Source organism: Calidris pugnax, unplaced genomic scaffold (assembly GCF_001431845.1).
Source record: "Calidris pugnax isolate Ruff unplaced genomic scaffold, ASM143184v1 scaffold189, whole genome shotgun sequence".
Taxonomy (NCBI): Eukaryota; Metazoa; Chordata; class Aves; order Charadriiformes; family Scolopacidae; genus Calidris; species Calidris pugnax.
The window spans coordinates 1,723,201-1,743,224 of record NW_015091069.1 but is presented as its reverse complement, the minus strand read 5'-3'; the positions used below and the strand labels follow the sequence as shown (position 1 = coordinate 1,743,224).

The window sequence follows — 20,024 nt, the reverse complement described above, 5'->3', positions numbered from 1 at the left end:
GGTCACGGGCGGGCTGTGGGGCACCCGCCCCCGCTGACCCGGGGGCAGCGGTGTATTCGCCGGCGCAGGGCTGACGAAAGCCGCCGGGGTTGGGACGGGCTTGCGGGTTGCTTTGTTCTTCCCTTCTCCGCTTGTCGCCTGAGGTCGGCTCCGTGGGACTGGCCTGCTCCAGGTAGTGAAAGCCACAGCTGCTCCAAAAATAATGATTCTCAGCCTGGCTTTTTTTTTTTTTTTTCCATAAACGGGTAAATAGGGCAGCTTAAACCGTTGAGACAAAAGGACACCCAGCCGCTAAAACCCCGAGCCCTTCCCAGAGCAGGCCGCAGTGCCTTCCAGGTAACCTGGAAGGGAAACAAAGCTCTTTTCCCCACCCCGGGGCCCAGGCCGCGGGTGAAGCGGCAGCTCCCCGGGCTGAGGCGGTGTTCCCTCTCTCCCGTCCCGGCTGTGCTGCTCCATCCCCTCTCGCCAGGCTCTCCGTGTCCTTAGGTTAGCTCAGCCAACAGTGTCCCCTCAGCTGAGGGATGGGCCTGACCACCCTGAGTGCAGAGAGGGCATGGGGAGTGTAAATGGAAGAGACCAAGCCTTTTGGTGGGTAGTTAGCCATTAAAGTAGGCTCAGCTGTATGATGTTGTGTCCTAGAGACTTGTATGCATATGGGCTACCAGGCTTTTAAACCAATTGCCTTGGGCTTGTTTTGTCTTAAGTGAGCTCCTGTGTAGTCCATGGCTGCTGGTGCGGTGTTCTCCACAGTGCCAGAGAGGCCCTGGATCTCACCTGGAGATTTGCTCCCTGCAGAGCTGGTGACAGGACAAGGGGCAATGGTTTTAAGCTGGTGGAGGGGAGATTTAGGTTAGATACTAGGAAGAAATTCTTTACAGTGAGGGTGGTGAGGCACTGGAGCAGGTTGCCCAGGGAGGTCGTGGATGCCCCATCACTGGAGGTGTTCAAGGCCAGGCTGGATGGCTATTTGAGCAACCTGGTCTAGTGGGAGGTGTCCCTGCCCATGGCAGGGGGGTTGGAACTAGATGATCTTTAAGGTCCCTTCCAACCCAAACCATTCTATGATTCTATGATTTTGGGCCGGTTGTGCTCTAAGCTCAGAATCAGATTCAACTCACACAGCTGTCCCAGAAGCACTGACTTCCCAATCGGACGTGTAAGCACATAAGGGTCTTTGAAACAAGACATCTGCTCTGTGGAGCTTTTGGGGGTCTCAGGTTGCGAGTTCTGGACCAATATCTCCGCACACGTGTGTGCACCACTTGCAGCATCCAGGCTCTGTGCTGGAGCAAGGCTGGGGCAGACTGTTCCCTGACTTACTATTTTCCCTGGGCACAGGATACGGCCCCAGTGGCCAGAAAAGAGCTATAGCATAGAAAAAGAGAAACCAGGCGGAAAATCAGGGATCAGAACTGCCAAAGTGCATGCCAAAATAGGGACAGAGCCTTTGTAGCTCCGTTTGTAAAAGCTGCAAGGCTGTTTGAGAGCAGAATGAAGCCGAAAGCTTGTGCAGAGCCCCGGGTACACAGCTGGAGTTAATTGTGGAGGAAGGGTATGAGGTAAACTAGCGTTTACAGACTGATGAACTGAACAACAATAGGTAACGGCGTTTATCCTGGCAAGTAATCTGAAAGACATCACATAGAACGAGTCTACTAACCTGGTTGGTAAGCAGCCAGCAGATAGAGAAGGTCCACGGGGTGTTAATGGGAGGGTATATCTCAAGGGGAGGACTCAGAGGCCGGACTCAAATCAGGTGGTGAACTCAAACTGTCCTTCCTGCTGGAGTTTGCTCAGGGCAGTGCTGAATTTACAACAGTCAAGTTTCTGTTGTCCCTGAGGTGGTAGATACTGAATGCTGTGGCTGAGGAACTCAAAACCATTTTTTACCTCCTTCTAAGAGAAGAAGAAGAAAGAATCCTGGCCCCAAAACAGTCAAGACCTTTCTCAGGTCAGTCTTAAATTCTTACCTCTACCAGCAGCCACTTCTCAAGCCCTGAGGATTTCACTGAGCCAATTTAATGCTGGTGGTCAGACAGTTTAAATCCATTAGCTCCCAGCTATCTGAATAATTTTCTCCTCGGAGTCCAGCACAGCAGCAGATTGCTTGAACCAGAACTGCAGAGAACTGCCACGTTAACTGGACATTTGCTAGCTGTTGTGGCCTGCGTGGTGAACATTCAAGGGCTGAAGAAAATGCCACTGGCTAGGTCACTGTCCATGACCTCTCTTAATGGGCTTCCTCAGTGGGAGGATGAAGATCTACCAGTGGAGGACTTGTTGCTCTTTGAAGTTTCTTGGGAAGTTACCAACAAAGGTTTGTACAACACTCTTAGGAGTTAATATTGAGGTTTTCACCGGACTGGAGGGAGGTGTGATGGGGTTGGACAAGAAAGGCCTTAAGGGGAGCTTGGGGAAAAGTGGGCTGCAGAGCTGTGGTATTGGAAGGAGTGCATGTGGTGTCCGTGTGTAATGGTGCCTGCTGTGTGTGCGTGTGCCTGTGCTTGTGTGGGGTGAGCATATAGTTTGGATGTCTGTGTGTGTTTCACCACCAGGGACAGGTTACTTAAACAAACATTGAAGTATTATGCCAGGGTGTGCAGGTGTATGGATATATCTCCATCTATATAGATGTTCCTTTGTACATACTTATATTTTGCCTTCCCTGCAAATTCATTTGGGGGATGTAGCGTATGAAAATGAGCTGTAAAACAGACATCAGATTCAGAGCAGTTCAGTGGTCTCCCTTCTGTAGCAGTGTAGAGAAGAGGCCAAATTTGAGGTAAGCATAAATAAACACAGTTGCGTTGAAGCCACTGAACAACAGCCAGGTGTCAATGACCTTTATGCCAGCTGAAACCTTTTTGGACTGGTCTTTTGCAAACAGGTGGTGCCAGACAGGGACTTCATGCTTTGTGCATGTGTACAGATTTCAAATCTGTTCACTGCACAGAGCTTGTCAGGCAAAGTGCACGCTGCTTGTTACGCAAAGATCTTTCTGCCTCTATTTCTAATTCACTCATCAAATCATTCTCCTTTGCTAGATGGGGGGAACAAGGCTCCATTTTTGCCACAAAAGTGAGTGAGCATGAGTGAATGATTGACCTCGTGTCTTACTGTCCTGGCAGATAAATAGAGAGATTAGTCAGGAGAGGGGATCTGTAATCTGTTAAGATTTTAACTCTAAAGGGGAAATGTGTGTGTGAGAGGAACAGACAGCTAAGATTTATCCTCACGGTGAAACTGGAATTATACTCTGTGATAGCTTCTAGTATTTAATCTGCACTACAGTGCAATTTTACATTGCTCTTTTCAGGGTGGTGAGCAGTATCAATACCCAGAGGTAGTATGGAGTAGCTTTTGCACTTCAAATCCCTGTGGGTTTATTTTCCAGCAGCTTCAGTCAAGCTTTTTGAGTTAACTTGCTACTATCAGAACTTGGAGCATGCAGCATTTAATTTTGCAGTGTGCATGGTAAGTAAGGCACTGGCAAGCAGATGGCAGCAGAAATTAGCAAATTCAATTGTTCTGGCTAACATCTCTGAACTCCATAGTGGATATATTTTCTGAGTCATCTGGACCCACTGGTTAGAGATACCACACAATATGTTTACAAAAAAGTAGAACACAATTAGGTTTGTCTGTCTTGCTGTGTACGTGCAAAATGCAGTGAATCATTTAATCATCCGTGTAGCTCTTGACTTCACCAAAGCCAAGTCAATTGACACAGCTAAAATTTATTATTCTCACATTTTGACAGAATTAGTATTTATGAGAGTGAACATTTATTCAGTTTAAAAATAAGGTGCTGTTAATTACACCACTTACCAAATGCATGTATTCAAACAGGGCTGACTGAACTGCTCATGGCGAACAATCTCTTCATTGGAATGGGATCTCTGTGCAAAGTTTCTGTTAACCAACCTTGACTGGAAGCATTTGTGAAAAACTTTAATTAGCCTATTTCAGCTTATTTTTCTGATAAAATCTTGATACTGTAGTGTTTTTTCTGTATCTTCCATGCAATTGAATGTCATGTTGTGAGATACTGTTCTCTGGTGACCTAACTTTTATAAACAGTTCTTGGAAAATGTTAGGGCACTGTGTTTCTTAGGAGAGAGAGTAGCCAACAAAATACGGGAAGAGTCAACAAAGAAGATACATGGGCTTAGGAAATAGTAGCTTATACTGTATTTTTCCTGCCTCCTTTAGCAGAAGGAAGAACCATTTATTTGACTGAGTAGGCTGACTCCACATACATTTCGTACTGCTATCTGTTTTCGTTTTAATGTCGCTATATTTATTTCTAATGTAGAGGAAAAGATAAGTATTAGCTGGGTTTATTGTCTGACAAGCTAATTCTGAGCATTTAACATGAAGGTTTCTTTTTTTCCTTTCTGGCAACGCAAAGGTGTGTAAGGATGGTTCAAAGTGGTGCAAAGCTGCTGCTTCCTACAGGAGAGAGTTCAAGTCTTTGTATTAACTTTTAACTAGGTGCTTGGGGTTCAATTTCTCCTTGACCCATGCTGCTTCTTAGTGGTTCCTCCAATCCTCTATGACAGTGACATTCAAGGCTGAATGTCTTCTCTCCTCTTCCTCTCCTCTTCCTCTCCTCTTCCTCTCCTCTTCCTCTCCTCTTCCTCTCCTCTTCCTCTCCTCTTCCTCTCCTCTTCCTCTCCTCTTCCTCTCCTCTTCCTCTCCTCTTCCTCTCTCTTCTTCTGGTGTTCAAAAGACGGGTTGATGTGGTGCTGGGAGGTATGGTTTAGTGATGGTGATGCTTCTTGTTTGTTGTGCGGGTGTTTATTTTTGTCAAAATTAGGTTGATGGTTGGACAAGATGATCTTTAAGGTCCCTTCCAACCTAGAAGATTCTGTGATTGATTCTCTGTGAGGAACATACTACCAGAGCTCATGGATAGCTGTCTATTCCCACACCTGTAAATGGTGCACTTTACAGGTGCTGAGCTGTTTTCTGAACATTTCAAATAATATTCTCCTTCAGAGGTTGAGGGTGTTGAAGGGGTCCTGCAAATTGGAGCACATCTGATTACGTATTATGAGAGAATCTTCATGTGCCAGGCTGTCCATGGGGAGCGAGCATTTACTGGGATTTCCCTGAGCAGCAGATGGTGCTGGTTGGGACTGAGGCATGAGATGCAGCTGTAGGGAAGGACAAGTCAGTTGTATGAATGCAGTGCTCAGAGATCTACAAGTATCCATCATTTCCAGAGTCTCATCACTTCTTTCTCAGCCGCTGGTACAGTGGATGTGTCTCTCTCTTTTTTTTTTTCTTTTTTTTTTCTTTTCATTAAATCTAGATCATGTTAACACATGCTTGAACTAGGCAGAGCTTTCTACTTCTTTCTATATTCTCTGTCCTGGCTGCTGCCTGGACATTGCTAAGTGGCAATCTCTGACATATACATTGGGAAGCACCGACAGCTCTTCTTTGCCCTTTTCTCTGTCTCGAGCAAAGAAAGACAAGGTAGTTGAAGGAGAGAATGAGAAATAAAGAAGTCTCATTTGCCAGTGTCACTTTTCCCTGAGAAAAGGAATTTGCCATCTAAACCAAGTGTAACATTGAAATCAGCTTACATTGAAAGTCCCCTGCCAAAGTAGTGAGAAAAACATACTGTGAAGTGGATCTACTGTGTTTCTCTAGCTGAAGAGGGAAAAAGCAGGCAGGGAAGAGCTCCAGGGCACTGCAGTACCACATGGTAATCTTGGGGAAGCTCAGCTTTTCACACTCTTCCCCTTCTCTCCTGGCCACCACGCTCCAGTAAAGCCAGGTCTGAGTCAGATCTCTGTTGGAAAAGGAAGACTACTTTTCTTTCCCCCATAACAGGAAGACTAATAATAACTTTAAGGACAGGAGCACAAACCATGTGGCTACAAGCTCTGTAGATCTTGTGGCCGAAGCCCCACAGGTGGAAATTGTCAACGGGGAGTAACCAAAGGCCATTGCAGGAGTAATGGCAGCAGTCCCTTTCCCCCCCTGAAAATGTAAGTATTTAATCTGGATAAATTCTGTAAGTTACAATAACAGCTGTATTTTAGTGGTTTTCTGATACATTAATGAGAAGGGATGAGAATGTTCAAGATCTGGTCTGTGCTCTATAAAGATGTCTTTAAAATAATTCCATTAATATTTAGATTAGTATCTCCTGCTGTAATACTAACAGCTTGTGGATAGAAAATAGAAGAATGCTTAAAAACGCTAGGCAAACAGCCAGTTTGTATCATCATTCACCTGTGAACAGATTAGCTGAAGAGTCACTGATAGATGAATCCTAAATATTTTTTTTCCATCCCTATTGGAATGAAGGCTCTGCTAAAAACAAACCTTGGTTCAGTTCTCCCTGGAGCAGAGCTCTACGTACAGTTTCTCTGGTGAAAATCTGGACTATTGGAAATCAAATCCTGAATCCCCTGAAGTCAGTAGGACCAGCATTTTGCCCCCTGTGCGTTAAACATCCTTCCATTGTGAAAGCTCCTTGGAAGAAGGTGAAAGATGTGATCTGTGACACCTGAACTAACCCACTGTGAGGCGTGGGGATGTGCTGCCATAAACTTGGCACGAGCCCAGTGCATTTCTAGGATGGGGTGGTACGTCAACATCAAATCCATCTCAAATGCAATCTCATGCATTGGGGGTGATGCAGACACAAATAGGTTCTCTATTGTGGACATCTGTCACCAATTTCAGTGTTTCCGTATTCTTTCAGAACATATCTGGAATGCCAGAATTTCACAGAATGTAGAGAACTGCTATCTTCTGATGAGTCCTGACCATGAATGTAGCCAAAAATACATGAAAAACATCTACTATCTGAAGATGCTGTGGTTTTTTTTCACCTGACATGTTTTACAACCTTATTCTGAAAATGGTCCCCAGATACCCCAACAGGCAAACAATAACTAAAATTCCAACTAAAAATCTCCACTTCTGCCTAATGTTTTCCTCAGACATGATGTGATATTGAGAGACTGTTCTTGACTTGCAGGCTTCCAATTTATTTAGATAGTTCTGATGCCTAGGCTGGAGGGCCCTAATTGTTGCTTGGATTTTAAATATATGAAAGGAATAATGCACCAGGACTTGAAATGAGGAAAGAAGAAAATTACTGGAGTGATGCAGAGAAATCCTTTAGACAAATTCATAGTAGTGGTAACGTATATGAAAACATTCGAGCTTTTAAAAATAATTCTATGAAATTTTCTGAGAAAAAATATGTTTTCATCTTCTATTTTTTAAAGAGGTCACTAAAAAAAAAGTCAAACTTCTGTTAAATGAATAAAACCCTTTTTCCCCAAACATTTTAGTTCCCCTTTCCAGCTTATTTTTTCTCTGGAAGTAGAGGAAGAATGGAGATGAATGAATGTTTTGTACTGTTTCAAAGTCCAAAACTTCAGAGGCTGCATAGAGAAACTTGCAACACCAAGTACATTTTGGTACATCCCTGTTGTTTGGAAATGTTTTCTGTTTATAATACGACCGTAAAACATTATTTTGGAGAAGAATAAGGAGGTTTACTAAATTGTTGGAAGTAATAGGAGAATTCTGTTAGGCTCCAAGTGAATATGTACTCTCTTATTCAGTAGGCTATGTAATGCATTGCTTACTGACACAGGTACTTCTAGAGAATTCAAAGTAACTGAGCAGATAATAGCTATCTTTTAATGATACATCATGTTTTCCTCGAATTTGCTATGGAAAACCGTCATTTCAAAAGCCAATACATTATTCTAGACATCGCTCTGTTCAAGATGTCTATTTTTTAAATGATGCCCAATACTTTTCACATACGTAGCTTCACTTGCACATTTTCTCTCCCCTGTCAATGAAAGCTTATGCAGAGGCATGCTTTGTCAGTCGTATTTCCACAGTAACAGAGAAGACAAAAGCAAGTTTGGGGACCAGGTAACTCAGAGCTTTTATCGCAGCTATCTTCTGAAGGGTTTCTACAGTACATTAACCCTACTTTTTTGGTTTTATATTGAGTATTTTTCATTGCATTCAGGAAATCGGTGCCCTGAAATGTTTACCACTTACCACCCCATAAGAACAGGCAGATCATGGTTACTGCATCACTTTATGGGCTGATCATTGTGACTTGTCTCATGTGATTAAAATTAGATGTTTATCTGAATCAAAGTTATTCAAGTAGTCTCTCTCAGCTTGTGAGCAGAGGAACTTGGAGGGAATATATAGTGTCATTTACCTAAATCCCTGTCTGGAGCAGTTGTGGAAGAATAGGGTGATTGTAAATGAGTTTCTTAGCTTTCTAGTCCTAATGAAGTGGAGAAGAACAGTCTTATGCATAGATTTCCTTCTGCAGTTCCATGTCTATATGATGTAAAATTCTTGAACTGTGAGCCTGATTTAGGAACATACACCTGGAAGATTCTTGTATACTTAGGTCTTGAGTTACTATGTAGGATAATGATCTATTGTAATAATTCTACTTAGCAAGCTGGGTGGTTACAGCTGCATTTGGTTTTCTTTGTAAAATACCTAGAATCCTGAGACATTTTGATTTTAAAATAGTAGGGCTACGGACCCTTCAAGCATTCAAAACAACTGGTATATTTCTAAAGAAAGGGATTTAAAGTGCACAGTTTCTTTTCTAGGAGCACAATTAAAAACTGTTGTTCAGTTCCTCAGGGCTGCAAGGTAGCAGGCTTGGCTGGAGGCTTTCTGCAACTGTCAGGTGATTCAGTTTAATTAATCTGGGAACTAATCTCCCAAAGTGCTGAGCAACTTGAGCTGCTGTACTGTAAATAGTGGTCATTTGCTGCAGATTTTTAGGGAGAACCAGGTAATCTCTGAAGATTCTTGCTATGTGCAGTTGTATGACTTGTGTGCAGTACTGACTTGTCAGAGGATGTTTTTGTCGCATTCTCTTGTACATTTTATATTGTATTTGTTTTTAAAATGGACAATATTTTGGTGGAAGGTGCTGCAGACATTTATACTGGCAGTGTGGGCTATGTTCCTTCCAACTTTAACAACTCTTTAGAATGGTGATGGAACATGACATCTTTTGCTTCGAGGGTATTGGTTTAAATCCATTTTATAGTCAGTAGTCAATGCCCCTTGACTTCTCTCAGTGATTTGTGTAAAACAATCTGGAAGTGCTAGCTCAGTTCTCACCACATGTATTTCCACATCACAAAAGCTATGTTTGAAAATTGTATCTGCTGCAAAAAAAAAAAAAAAGGAGAAGGCTGTACTTGGTTTGCAGTAGAAGTGAGATTAGGCATGGAAGAGCAGAAGCGTGATCCCCAGGATTTGAATCTCACAGTCTGAATGTAAAGATTTCAAGTTCCAAAAAATGGGGAATAACATAAGAATGAAATAATGTATTCATTCAACATTTGTGGTGTGACATCAACCAACTAAAAGGAATTAAAAAAAAATCACAGACTAGGTAAAAATAAAAGTTAAGGATAGAAAGCATCCATTTGAGATTAGAGGAGAAATTGAGGGAAGCCATATGCAGCCACTCAGCAATAAGCAAAGCCTTAAATTGTCATTTAAGATTTACACATCTGCTACCAGTGCATACTCCTAAATGGTACAGTGAAGCTCTGATCCCATTTAAGAGACCAAACATCTATTTATGTGATAGACTCTGGGTTTCACTTAAAAGCTGAATATGTGAAGGCATTTTACTAGAGGTCTGTCTGATCCACCAGTGGGTTGGAGCTTATTCCAGAGCTTTGTGGCCCTTGTGTACCCCTTTCTCCTTTTTTTTCTTTGTGATCTTCTTTTGCAGTGGGAGGCATTTACACTGTGATCCAGACAAAAGCGAAAATTACAGCAGATGAATGGGGTGAAAACTATTTTCTGGTTGGTCCCTATTTTGAGCACAATGTGAAGACTCAGGTGGAAGCATGTGAGCCTCCAAACCCTGCAGTTAAGAAGGCAATGGACACCATGAAAAGCCAAGGGTGTCAGGTAAATAAGATGTGCTACTGCTTTCCAGGGCAACAAAGCTGACTCTGAGGAGATTACAGTTTTGGTTAATGCTCTTGCTGTTCCACTTGACACAGCAGTCCTGGTCAATGTCACAATAGGAAAGGCTCAGAATCCACTGTTAGAACAACAGAGTCAATTCATTAAAGGTTCTTTTTGAGGAAGAACCAGTTTATCCAATTACAGGTTTTAACAGTCATTTATCTGCAAGTCTGGTTAATTGGATTGATGACTTATCTATCCAGTCTCTAAATACAGTGAGATTTTAGTAGATATAATATGACCTTACTTTGACTGAACCCTTATGTTACATTTGACACTCTTCTGCTGGAGAGGGAAAAGCATTCCACTCGCTCACAATTTTTCTTAGGAGGCATTATATTGAGTTGAGAGCCAGAAAGGGACAAACCACAGGTGGACTTAAGAAGACCACCCAACTGATAAAGAATCTGCTCTGTTGGATCAATGCAACTAGTTGTCTGTTCCCGAGGAAGAAAGGTTAAACCACAGCACAAGGAGTGAGTTCATCTGTGTTTTCTACACAATTTTTAGCCAGTGTTTTCTGTGTGATCTCAGCCAAACCTCATAGCCTCTCTGTGACTGTTTCTCCAACAATAAACTAGAAATGAATTTTTTCTATAAAGGTGACATGCTGAAAGGAATAGAATCTGCTGTGTTGGTGAGCAAGCTACTAAGCTGCAAGCAGCTGCACCCTTGAGGACAATAGATTACCTGAAAATGAGTGGAAGATAACACATGTGAAATCTGACCTCTGTTCTTGAAAGTCTTCATCAGAGATCTAGAACTCACCTTCACTTTCATTCAGCATTGAGTTCCTCAGAGATGCTAATTGGCATGTTGGGGACAATAATACTGTGTGATGCTTGCATCGTTCAGGTTGAAGTTCAAACTAAAAGGTTGGAACTTTTAGTTCTAAATCCAACTGCCATTTCTTATTTCTAATCAAATTTTTGTAAATGATTGGTCAAGTTGTCTTGTTGCCTCTGTTGCGTGCCTCATGTCTCTACAGGCTGTGTAATGCTCTTTTGTGTGGAAAACAGCTAAAGATTTATGGGGCAGATTAATTGCAATGCTGTATGTGTACAGTTCTTGTTGTTCCAGCAATGCATTCAATTTAATCAGCCAACTCTGCCAGCCCAACATGTGCATTGTGCTGCTGGCGTATTCACATAGAGCAGCAAATCTGTCCCAGGTACCTTAAGTATAGCTTTGATCTCAAATAATGATGCTTATCCTATTAACATTTATGTCTGGATTTTGCTTATGCATCACAATGGATCCCTTTAAACCAGGGGACCCAGTAACACTTCCAAACTTCGCAGGTCAAGTGTGTTCCTTGCCACAGCCTGACTTCGTATTTAGGTGAAGAATGGGTTCACACAAACTCCTTGCTCTTTAACCTCATTTTCCTGAGTAAGAAACCTAGATAGCCTGAAATAAGTACATAAGGAGCTGACCCTCCTTCACACACCTGTCTTTGTTGCACCCTGTATTTTTTGTGCAAATGGGTCTAAGAGCCTTCACCTCATTGTTTTCAAGACTTGACCTCTACTGAACCAATTCTAACATCAGGGTTGGGTTCAACCCCTGAGGTCCCACGGGCTGGTGAATGAAAAGAGATTGAATAGTGGCATAAAAGATTTCTCTGCATGGGGTATAAACTGCAGTAGTCTCCCTATAGTACCTTGTTCTTCCCAGTTAATATGTCTCTGCTGCTTAGAATCATAGAATGATTGGTTGGAAGGTACCTTAAAGATCATTTACTTCTAGTGCCCGTGCCATGGGCAGGGACACCTCCCACTAGAGCAGGTTGCTCAAAGCCCCATCCAGTCTGGCCTTGAACACTTCCAGGGATGGGGCAACCACAACTTCTCTGGGCAGCCTGTTCCAGTGCTTCACTACCCTCACAATTTAAAATTTCTTCCCAATAACTGATCTTAATCTACCGTCTTCCAGTTTGAAACCATTACCCCTCATCCTATCACTACATCCTGTAGTGTAAAAAGTCCCTCTCCAGCCTTCCTGTAGGCCCCCTTCAGCTATTGGAAGGGCACTATAAGGTCTGCCCAGAGCCTTCTCCAGGCTGAACAACCCCAGCTCTCTCAGCCTGTCTCCATAGGAGAGGTGCTCCAGCCCTCTGATCATCTTTGTGGCCCTCCTCTAAAACTGCTCCAACAGGTCCATGTCCTTCTTGTGCTGAGGACTCCAAAGCTGGATGCAGTATTCCAGGTGAGGACTCACCAGAGTAGAGGGGTAGAATCACCTCCCTCGATCTGCTGGACATGCTTCTTTTGATGCAGTCCAGGCTACAGTTGGCCTTCTGGGCTGCAAGTGTGTATTGCTGGCTCATGTTGAGATTCTCATCAACCAGCACCCCCAAGTGCTTCTCCTCAGGACTGTTCTCAATCCATTCTCCATCCAGCCTGTATTTGTGCTTGGGATTGCTGCGACCTAGGTGCAGGACCTTGCACTTGACCTGGTTGAACTTCATGGCATGGCATGGCATGGCATGGGCCCACCTCTCAAGCCTGTCCAGGTCCCTTTGGATGGCATCCCTTCCCTCCAGCATGTTGACTGTGCCACACAGCTTGGTGTCGTTGGCAAACTTTCTGAAGGTGCACTCAATCCCAACATCCATGTTGCCAAGAAAGATGTTGAACATCACTGGTCCCATTAGCAACCCCTGAGGAACACCACTCATCACTGGTTTCTGCTTGGACATTGAGCCATTGACCGCAACCCTTTGAGTGTGGCCATCCAGCCAGTTCCTTATCCACCAAGTGGTCCCTCCATCAAATCCATGTCTTTCCAATTTAGAGACCATGGTGTCATGTGGGACAGTGTCAAACACTTTGCACAAGTCCAAGTAGATGACAGTTGTTGCTGTCCCCTTATCCATCAATGCTGTAACCCCGTCATAAAAGATCACCAAATTTGTGGCATGACTTCCCTTGGTGAAGCCATGTTAACTATCACTGATCACCTCTTTATTTTCCATGTGCCTTCCAGGAGGATCTGAACTGGTTTCTGCTTGGACATTGAGCCATTGACCGCAACCCTTTGAGTGTGGCCATCCAGCCAGTTCCTTATCCACCAAGTGGTCCCTCCATCAAATCCATGTCTTTCCAATTTAGAGACCATGGTGTCATGTGGGACAGTGTCAAACACTTTGCACAAGTCCAAGTAGATGACAGTTGTTGCTGTCCCCTTATCCATCAATGCTGTAACCCCGTCATAAAAGATCACCAAATTTGTGGCATGACTTCCCTTGGTGAAGCCATGTTAACTATCACTGATCACCTCTTTATTTTCCATGTGCCTTCCAGGAGGATCTGATCCATGATCTTTTCAGGCACAGAGGTGAGACTGACCAGCCTGTAATTCCCCGAGTCTTCCTTTTTTCCCTTTTTAAAAAAGGGAGGTAATGTTTCCCCTTTTCCAGTCAGTGGGAACTTCACCAGAGTGCCATGACTTCTCAAATGTAATGGAAAGCGGCTTAGCAATTTCATCTGGCAGCTCCCTCAGGACCCATGGGTGGATTTCATCAGGTCCCATGGACTTGTGTACCTTCAGGTTCCTTAGGTGGTCTCGTTCTTGATCATCACCTACAGTATACGGTTCTTCATTCTCACAGCCCCTGCCTTTGCCCTTTGCGACTTGCATGGTGTGGTTAGAGCCCTTGCCGGTTCAAACTGAGGCAAAAAAGTCATTGAGTACCTCAGCCTTCTCCGTATCCTGGGTGACCAGGTCTTTTCTTTCCTTCTGGAGAGGGCCCGCATCTTCCTTAGTCTTCCTTTTAGCATTAACATCCTTATAGAAGTTTTTCTTGTTGCCCTTGATGTTCCTGGCATATTTAATTCTATCTGGGATTTAGCTTGCCTAACCTGGTCCCTGACTGCTTGGACAGTTTCTCTGTATTCTTCCCAGGCTACCTGTCCTTGCTTCCACCCTCTGTAGGCCTCCTTTTTGCTTTTGAGTGTGTCCAGGAGCTCCTTGTTCATCCGTGCAGGCTTCCTGGCTTTTTTACTGACTTCTTTGTTGGGTTACATTGCTTCTGAGCTTGGAGGCGGTGATCCTTCAATACTAACCAGCTTCCTTGGGCTCTTCTCCCTTCCAGTGCCTTATCCATGGAACCCTACCAAGCAGATTCGTCAAGAGGCCAAAGTCTGCTCTCCTAAAGTCCAGGGTAGTGGCTGTGCACCCTCCTTGCTGCCCTAAGGATCTTGAACTCTACCATCTCATGATCACTGCAGCTGAGACTACCCTTGAGCTTGACATTCCCCACTAGCTCCTCCTTGTTGGTTCAGCATATGTAGGACAAGGTCCAGTATTGTTCCTCTCCTTGTTAGCTCTTCTTCCACTTGGAGAAGGAAGTTGTCCTCAATGCATTCCAAGAAATTTGTAGATTGCTTGTGCCCCACTGTGTTGTCCCTCCAACAGATATTGGGGTGGTTCAAGTCCCCCATGAGGACTAGGGCCTGTGAACGTGATGCTGCTTCTATCTTGTCTATAGGGGGCCTCATCTTCTCCATCACTAACCAGCTTCCTTGGGCTCTTCTCCCTTCCAGTGCCTTATCCATGGAACCCTACCAAGCAGATTCGTCAAGAGGCCAAAGTCTGCTCTCCTAAAGTCCAGGGTAGTGGCTGTGCACCCTCCTTGCTGCCCTAAGGATCTTGAACTCTACCATCTCATGATCACTGCAGCTGAGACTACCCTTGAGCTTGACATTCCCCACTAGCTCCTCCTTGTTGGTTCAGCATATGTAGGACAAGGTCCAGTATTGTTCCTCTCCTTGTTAGCTCTTCTTCCACTTGGAGAAGGAAGTTGTCCTCAATGCATTCCAAGAAATTTGTAGATTGCTTGTGCCCCACTGTGTTGTCCCTCCAACAGATATTGGGGTGGTTCAAGTCCCCCATGAGGACTAGGGCCTGTGAACGTGATGCTGCTTCTATCTTGTCTATAGGGGGCCTCATCTTCTCCATCATCCTGGTCAGGTGGTCTGTAGCAGACCCTTGCTGTAATGTCACCTGCCCCTGTGTTCCCTGTTTCCTCTCCATTGGGTCTTCATCCATCCCCAGGTGGAACTCCATGTACTCCAGCTGGTCATTGACATAGAAGGCAACACTCCATCTCCCCTGCCTGCCCTTCCTAAAGCCTGTATCCTTCCATTCCAACACTCCAGCCATAGGAGCCATCCCACCATGTCTCTGTGATGCCAATAAGATCATAGCCCTGGAGTTCTCTGCACGTCTTTAACTCTTCTTGTTTGTTCCCCATGCTACTTGCATTTTCATAGAGGCACTTAAACTGGATCCCTGGTTGGAGTGGCTGCAATTCCTTTGTGCTGCTCTCCAGGTGGCCTTCTTTTGAGGTTTTTTTGGTGGTAGAATTAATGTGAAATAATTTGACTGTGCAGGCTGGTACAATCTGTATTGTGTTGCCTTACGACATTTCAGCCTATTCTCCTGGTTGGGCAGGTAGGTTATGTCAGTGGAGTTCTAAATACTCTTCGAGATGTTTAACTATGCTGATGCAGATAAAGTAGGAAAGCTGTGGGTTTGGGCTGATGTGATTTTTAGCTATTATTATACCTTCTGATTGATCGTTCTACTCTGCCAAAGGACATCAACTGTGCTGCCTGGAGAGAGTGAGGAAATGTCATCGTAGATACAGTTCCTGAGCACCTGTCCCACAAAATCTGTCAGCAGTAATCTAGCATAAATGGTGAAAGATTGATAATAAATGTGACTGAAATAAAAGAATTATTTTGAAATAAGAACAAAAATGGCATAGATACTTCAATAAGAATGTAAGACCTCATTATTCAACCAAGTATAGTCTGCCTAAGCTTGCTTTCATTAGAAAAAGTTAACATTGTAATGAAAAACTAAAATTCAAGTCTTAAAACCAGAATGTTCTTAAAGATTGTAATTTTCTTTTACCCTGTGTTTGGTCCAGTATTACTCCATGTATTTTGCAAGGAAAACCACAAATGCTGGGTGTGTAGGACTATGATCACACATTCCTTATGTACAATACTTAAGAATTGATGGATGAGAATAGTTATGCTAACTGGCCTTTACATTTACTTTTACATTTTCTGCTTATATCTTTGCCTCTTCCCCATAGGTCTTTTTTGGAAGATGGCTGATAGAGGGAAGCCCATATGTCTTACTGTTTGATATAGGATCAGCAGCTTGGAATCTGGACAAGTGGAAAGGTGAATTTTGGGATGTCAGCAACATAGGAATCCCTTTTCATGACCGAGAAGCCAACGATGCTGTGATTTTTGGATCGTTAACAGCCTGGTTTTTAAAAGAGGTACAGTTGTTACAGAGATTCTCAAACCTCAGCGTTGTCAGCAGGGCAAAAGAGCTTTGGATTGTGGTTCCTATTCTCCAGTTTGAAAACTATGATTTTAAGGAAGTTGATACCAGTTGTAGATCAAATTTGTATTTAAAATTAAAATCTTAAGCGGTCCTTTAATTATCTTTTCTGGGAGAATGTGGGCCGTCGGTTGGGGGTGGGATGCTGATCTACGTGAGATTTTGGGATGTGTCTTTACTGTCCGTTCCCCCTCTGTTTCTTTTCAACTTCCTTGTTTGTCACTGGGTGCCCTTAGATGTAGGATCTCAAACTGCCTTTTTCTCTCCAACTGTAGTCAAACTGTCACACTCACAAACTGTTCTTGAAGCTGGTCAAGCCATCTCTCAGTGATTAGGTACTGCCTTGCACAGGGAATATAGACAGACAGAAAGAATTAATGATAGCACTATGACTTCACATGTCGCTCTACCATAGCCTGCCTGAAGAGAGGAAACTGTTAATCTGTGGAATCATCTGTCTGTTATAGGTGCTCATGATTTTCTTATCCAAACAAAAGTTTCAGCAGCAGAAGAGCAAGTTAAAAGAAACAAGTGACTGTGCTTGCCAAAGCTCCCCAACACTCTAGGAAGGATACTGTCCTGAGGTACTAGTAAGGCACATGTGCTTTTTGGGCTAAAGATTAGGGCTGATGGGAATCAAGATGCATGACCACTTAAAACTCTGTACTGCTTTGTCATATGAGAGAAAGCAAGCACACAGAAGAAGGCATGGAAAGAAGAGGTTTCTGTAGCTGGGATGATGAGCATCATAATGTATGTTCTTTCTCATTATTTTCAGCTTTCCTGTCAGTTTGATGACAAGCCCAACATAATTGCTCATTTCCATGAGTGGCAGGCAGGAGTGGGTTTAATACTGTCTCGGTCTCAGAAACTTCCTGTTGCTACAATTTTTACTACCCATGCGACTCTACTTGGGAGATACCTGTGTGCAGCCAATATAGATTTTTACAACAATCTTGACCAGGTAAGAGACATTTCCTCATTCCTTCTTTTTTTCAGTTAATCAGCTTCCTGCTCCTTTTCTATTTACTGTGCTACACCATATCGTATGTTGTGAGATAACTTATGATTGATCCACAGCTGAGTGATTGGCTGTCAGTTCCAGAGCACAAGAAATGGTATTTGTAAGACCATGTGGTGTCGAGGCATGAGTGCCTTTGTCTCTCTATCATCTGACAGATCTTAAAGCTCAGTGGAGTCTCTAGAATACTTGTGCTACCTTCAGTTAACTTTGGTTTACCAGATTTGCACTGTAGAGGACTGAAACTTATTCAGTCTCCAGTCAAGTCAGCACCTTAGTCCAATCCACTGATACATGGAGTAATACTGCAGCAGTATGAGATTGAAAAGAAGGTTAAGAATTTCTCTTGGCAATGGTTTGGGACATTTTTCAAAAGCAGTGGGAGAGTTATGGGCCCAGACAATGTTATAAGTTAAGTGTCCTTGAGAATCTTCTCCTTTGTGTTCACGAAAGACATCCATTGCTTGAGTTGATTGCTGTGGTTTGGGAGTTACTGGTACCAGTATGAGTAACCAGTGAATGTAAAACCTATTCAGCTGCAGTCATCATCTGATGTATGCAGGTTCAGGTGCAGCCTCACACCAGTCCTTCTTAACAAAAGGCAGTATTAAAAATAGCCAGTAGCCCTCCTCTTGTTGAAATTACCCTGGAATTCCATAAATTATCTTTTCTCTTTCGCTAAGCTACTTCTTAATTCTTCCAAGTCATAAGTCCTGCTACTTTCAGGCTTTTCAGATTAGGCTACATTGTAACTGACAAATGTAGGAAGTATTTTAGGAGATCAAAAGACCACATCCGTTTCTTGGAATTTTTGTTATCTAGTGGTTTTGGTTTTCACTGTTCTCTTTCCACTCAAAGCATAACACAAACCAACCTTTTAGGGACCCAGATGTCTTTAGCACTGCCTTCAGTAGAGGTACATTACCTAATCTGGGATTTCTAATATGGTTACAGACAAACTGAGTTCAAGAGATTTTTGCATTCCAGCACTTACTGAGGGTAGAGGTAGTTAAAAGACTAAAACAGCTGCCTTATTCACTGTCCATGCATTTCCTTGGCTAAAATCAATGAAAAAAGCTACTCAGTTGGCAATTTTCAGTTGGATGTTTGGAGCTCGACGCTCTGTAGAACAGCATCTTCCAAAGACAAGGCCCAAGCAGCAGTGTGCTACTGGCCTTATTCAGAAGCTCGGAATAGATTAACAGTCCATTGTACTCCAAGGAAACAGTCAATCACCTTACTTTTTTTTTTTTCTTTTCTGTCCCACCAAAAGCAACTGTTGGATCTGCTGACCACACTAGGAGTCAAAGACTATGTTCAGTCATTTACTCGTGCGCATAAAGGTTGCAGCACGGTGGTGTTTTGGGGGAATTCTCTCTGCCCAATATGAGGTAGCTAACTTAGGTGGTTACTCCTCCGAGCACCATCTATCATGAGTGGAATTACACTGGCCTCTTCACAATCAGTGTAAGGCAAACATCCTCAGAATACCATCAGAAAGATCTGTCTCTATCTATCACCTAGGAAAACTAGCCTCCTAAATTATATTAGGTGCATTAATGAGGCAGCATGAATAACCCAGTCCTGTTGTCAGACCCAAGTTAGAGGAGTCTAGACATTCCCACTCCCTCATAATCTCCTTATGTGTATATATGCAAAATCTAGCTTTAAAGTCACATTAAATTATTTTTCTCTGGAGAGAGTTAGATTAAAAGAACTAAAACTGTGCAGTTTCAGGCTTAACACTTGAGAAAGTGGGGACTTTTCAGCAGTAACTATTCATTTAGCCTTGCATCTTACAGATAATTAGTAAATAAGCCGTAGGAAAAACAAACAAACAAACAAAAAGGATTTCTAGACCTTAGTGCTTTATGCCCTCTGTGGAGAGATTGACATTTAAAGGCACTAATAGAGAAAATGGTGCCAACCTGCTATACTACTGTTTAACATGTTTATAATGTGCTAAAGCTTTCCCTGAAAAAACTAACTTTTAGTAAGAGATCAGATGTCTTAAAGAGGACTCTTCTGGTTGTAAAAAGGTCAACCTGGCCAAAAAGTCAGTTGAGAAACATGAGAGGTTGATCTGGAGTACAATAATTAAATGATACAAATAGCTAAGTCTTCAGAGGCTGTTCTTGTTCTTGTCTTCTAGTAATAAACTGTTAATTGTACAGTAGAGAAGATTTTCCAGGGCTTCCTAATGTTTAATCTTTGGATGAGACAATGTATTTTCAGGGCGTGTCATCCCCTCCCACCCCAAAGGAGAAGGGCTGGTTTTCCTGTTTCAGTGTTATTGCATATTTTTCTTTCTTTAAAGCATTATAATAATAATTTTCTTTAAGTTCTTACTTTGGATCAGCGTTTCATGGTTGGAACACAATTTCCAGGACAGCAAGGACAGCAGTTCTAAGGACAGCAGCTAAGATGGTTGGGAAAAATGCAACTGTAATATGTGCTGTGCCAGATATCATAGAATCATAGAATTGTCTAGGTTGGAAGAGACCCTTGGGATCATCGCGTCCACCCATCTCCCATACTCTACAAAGTCCTCCCCTACACCCTGTCCCTCAGCACTGCATCTAAACGGCCCTTAAACACAGCCAGGGATGGTGACTCC

The 20,024-nt window shown here is 43.1% G+C and overlaps 1 protein-coding gene across 1 annotated transcript in view; it reads left to right on the top strand.

The window, feature by feature from the left end:
- The first annotated feature begins 71 nt into the window (after positions 1-71).
- GYS2 (glycogen synthase 2) overlaps positions 72-20,024 on the top strand; it is a 72,074-nt gene continuing 52,121 nt past the window's right edge. Inside the window, exons 1-7 of the mRNA XM_014956997.1 lie at positions 72-172; positions 1,902-1,951; positions 2,092-2,317; positions 9,779-9,960; positions 16,130-16,321; positions 17,165-17,350; positions 18,266-18,323. Of these exons, the coding sequence (XP_014812483.1) occupies positions 2,197-2,317; positions 9,779-9,960; positions 16,130-16,321; positions 17,165-17,350; positions 18,266-18,323 (739 nt within the window). The 5' untranslated portion in view covers positions 72-172; positions 1,902-1,951; positions 2,092-2,196. The remainder of the gene's footprint in view (positions 173-1,901; positions 1,952-2,091; positions 2,318-9,778; positions 9,961-16,129; positions 16,322-17,164; positions 17,351-18,265; positions 18,324-20,024) is intronic.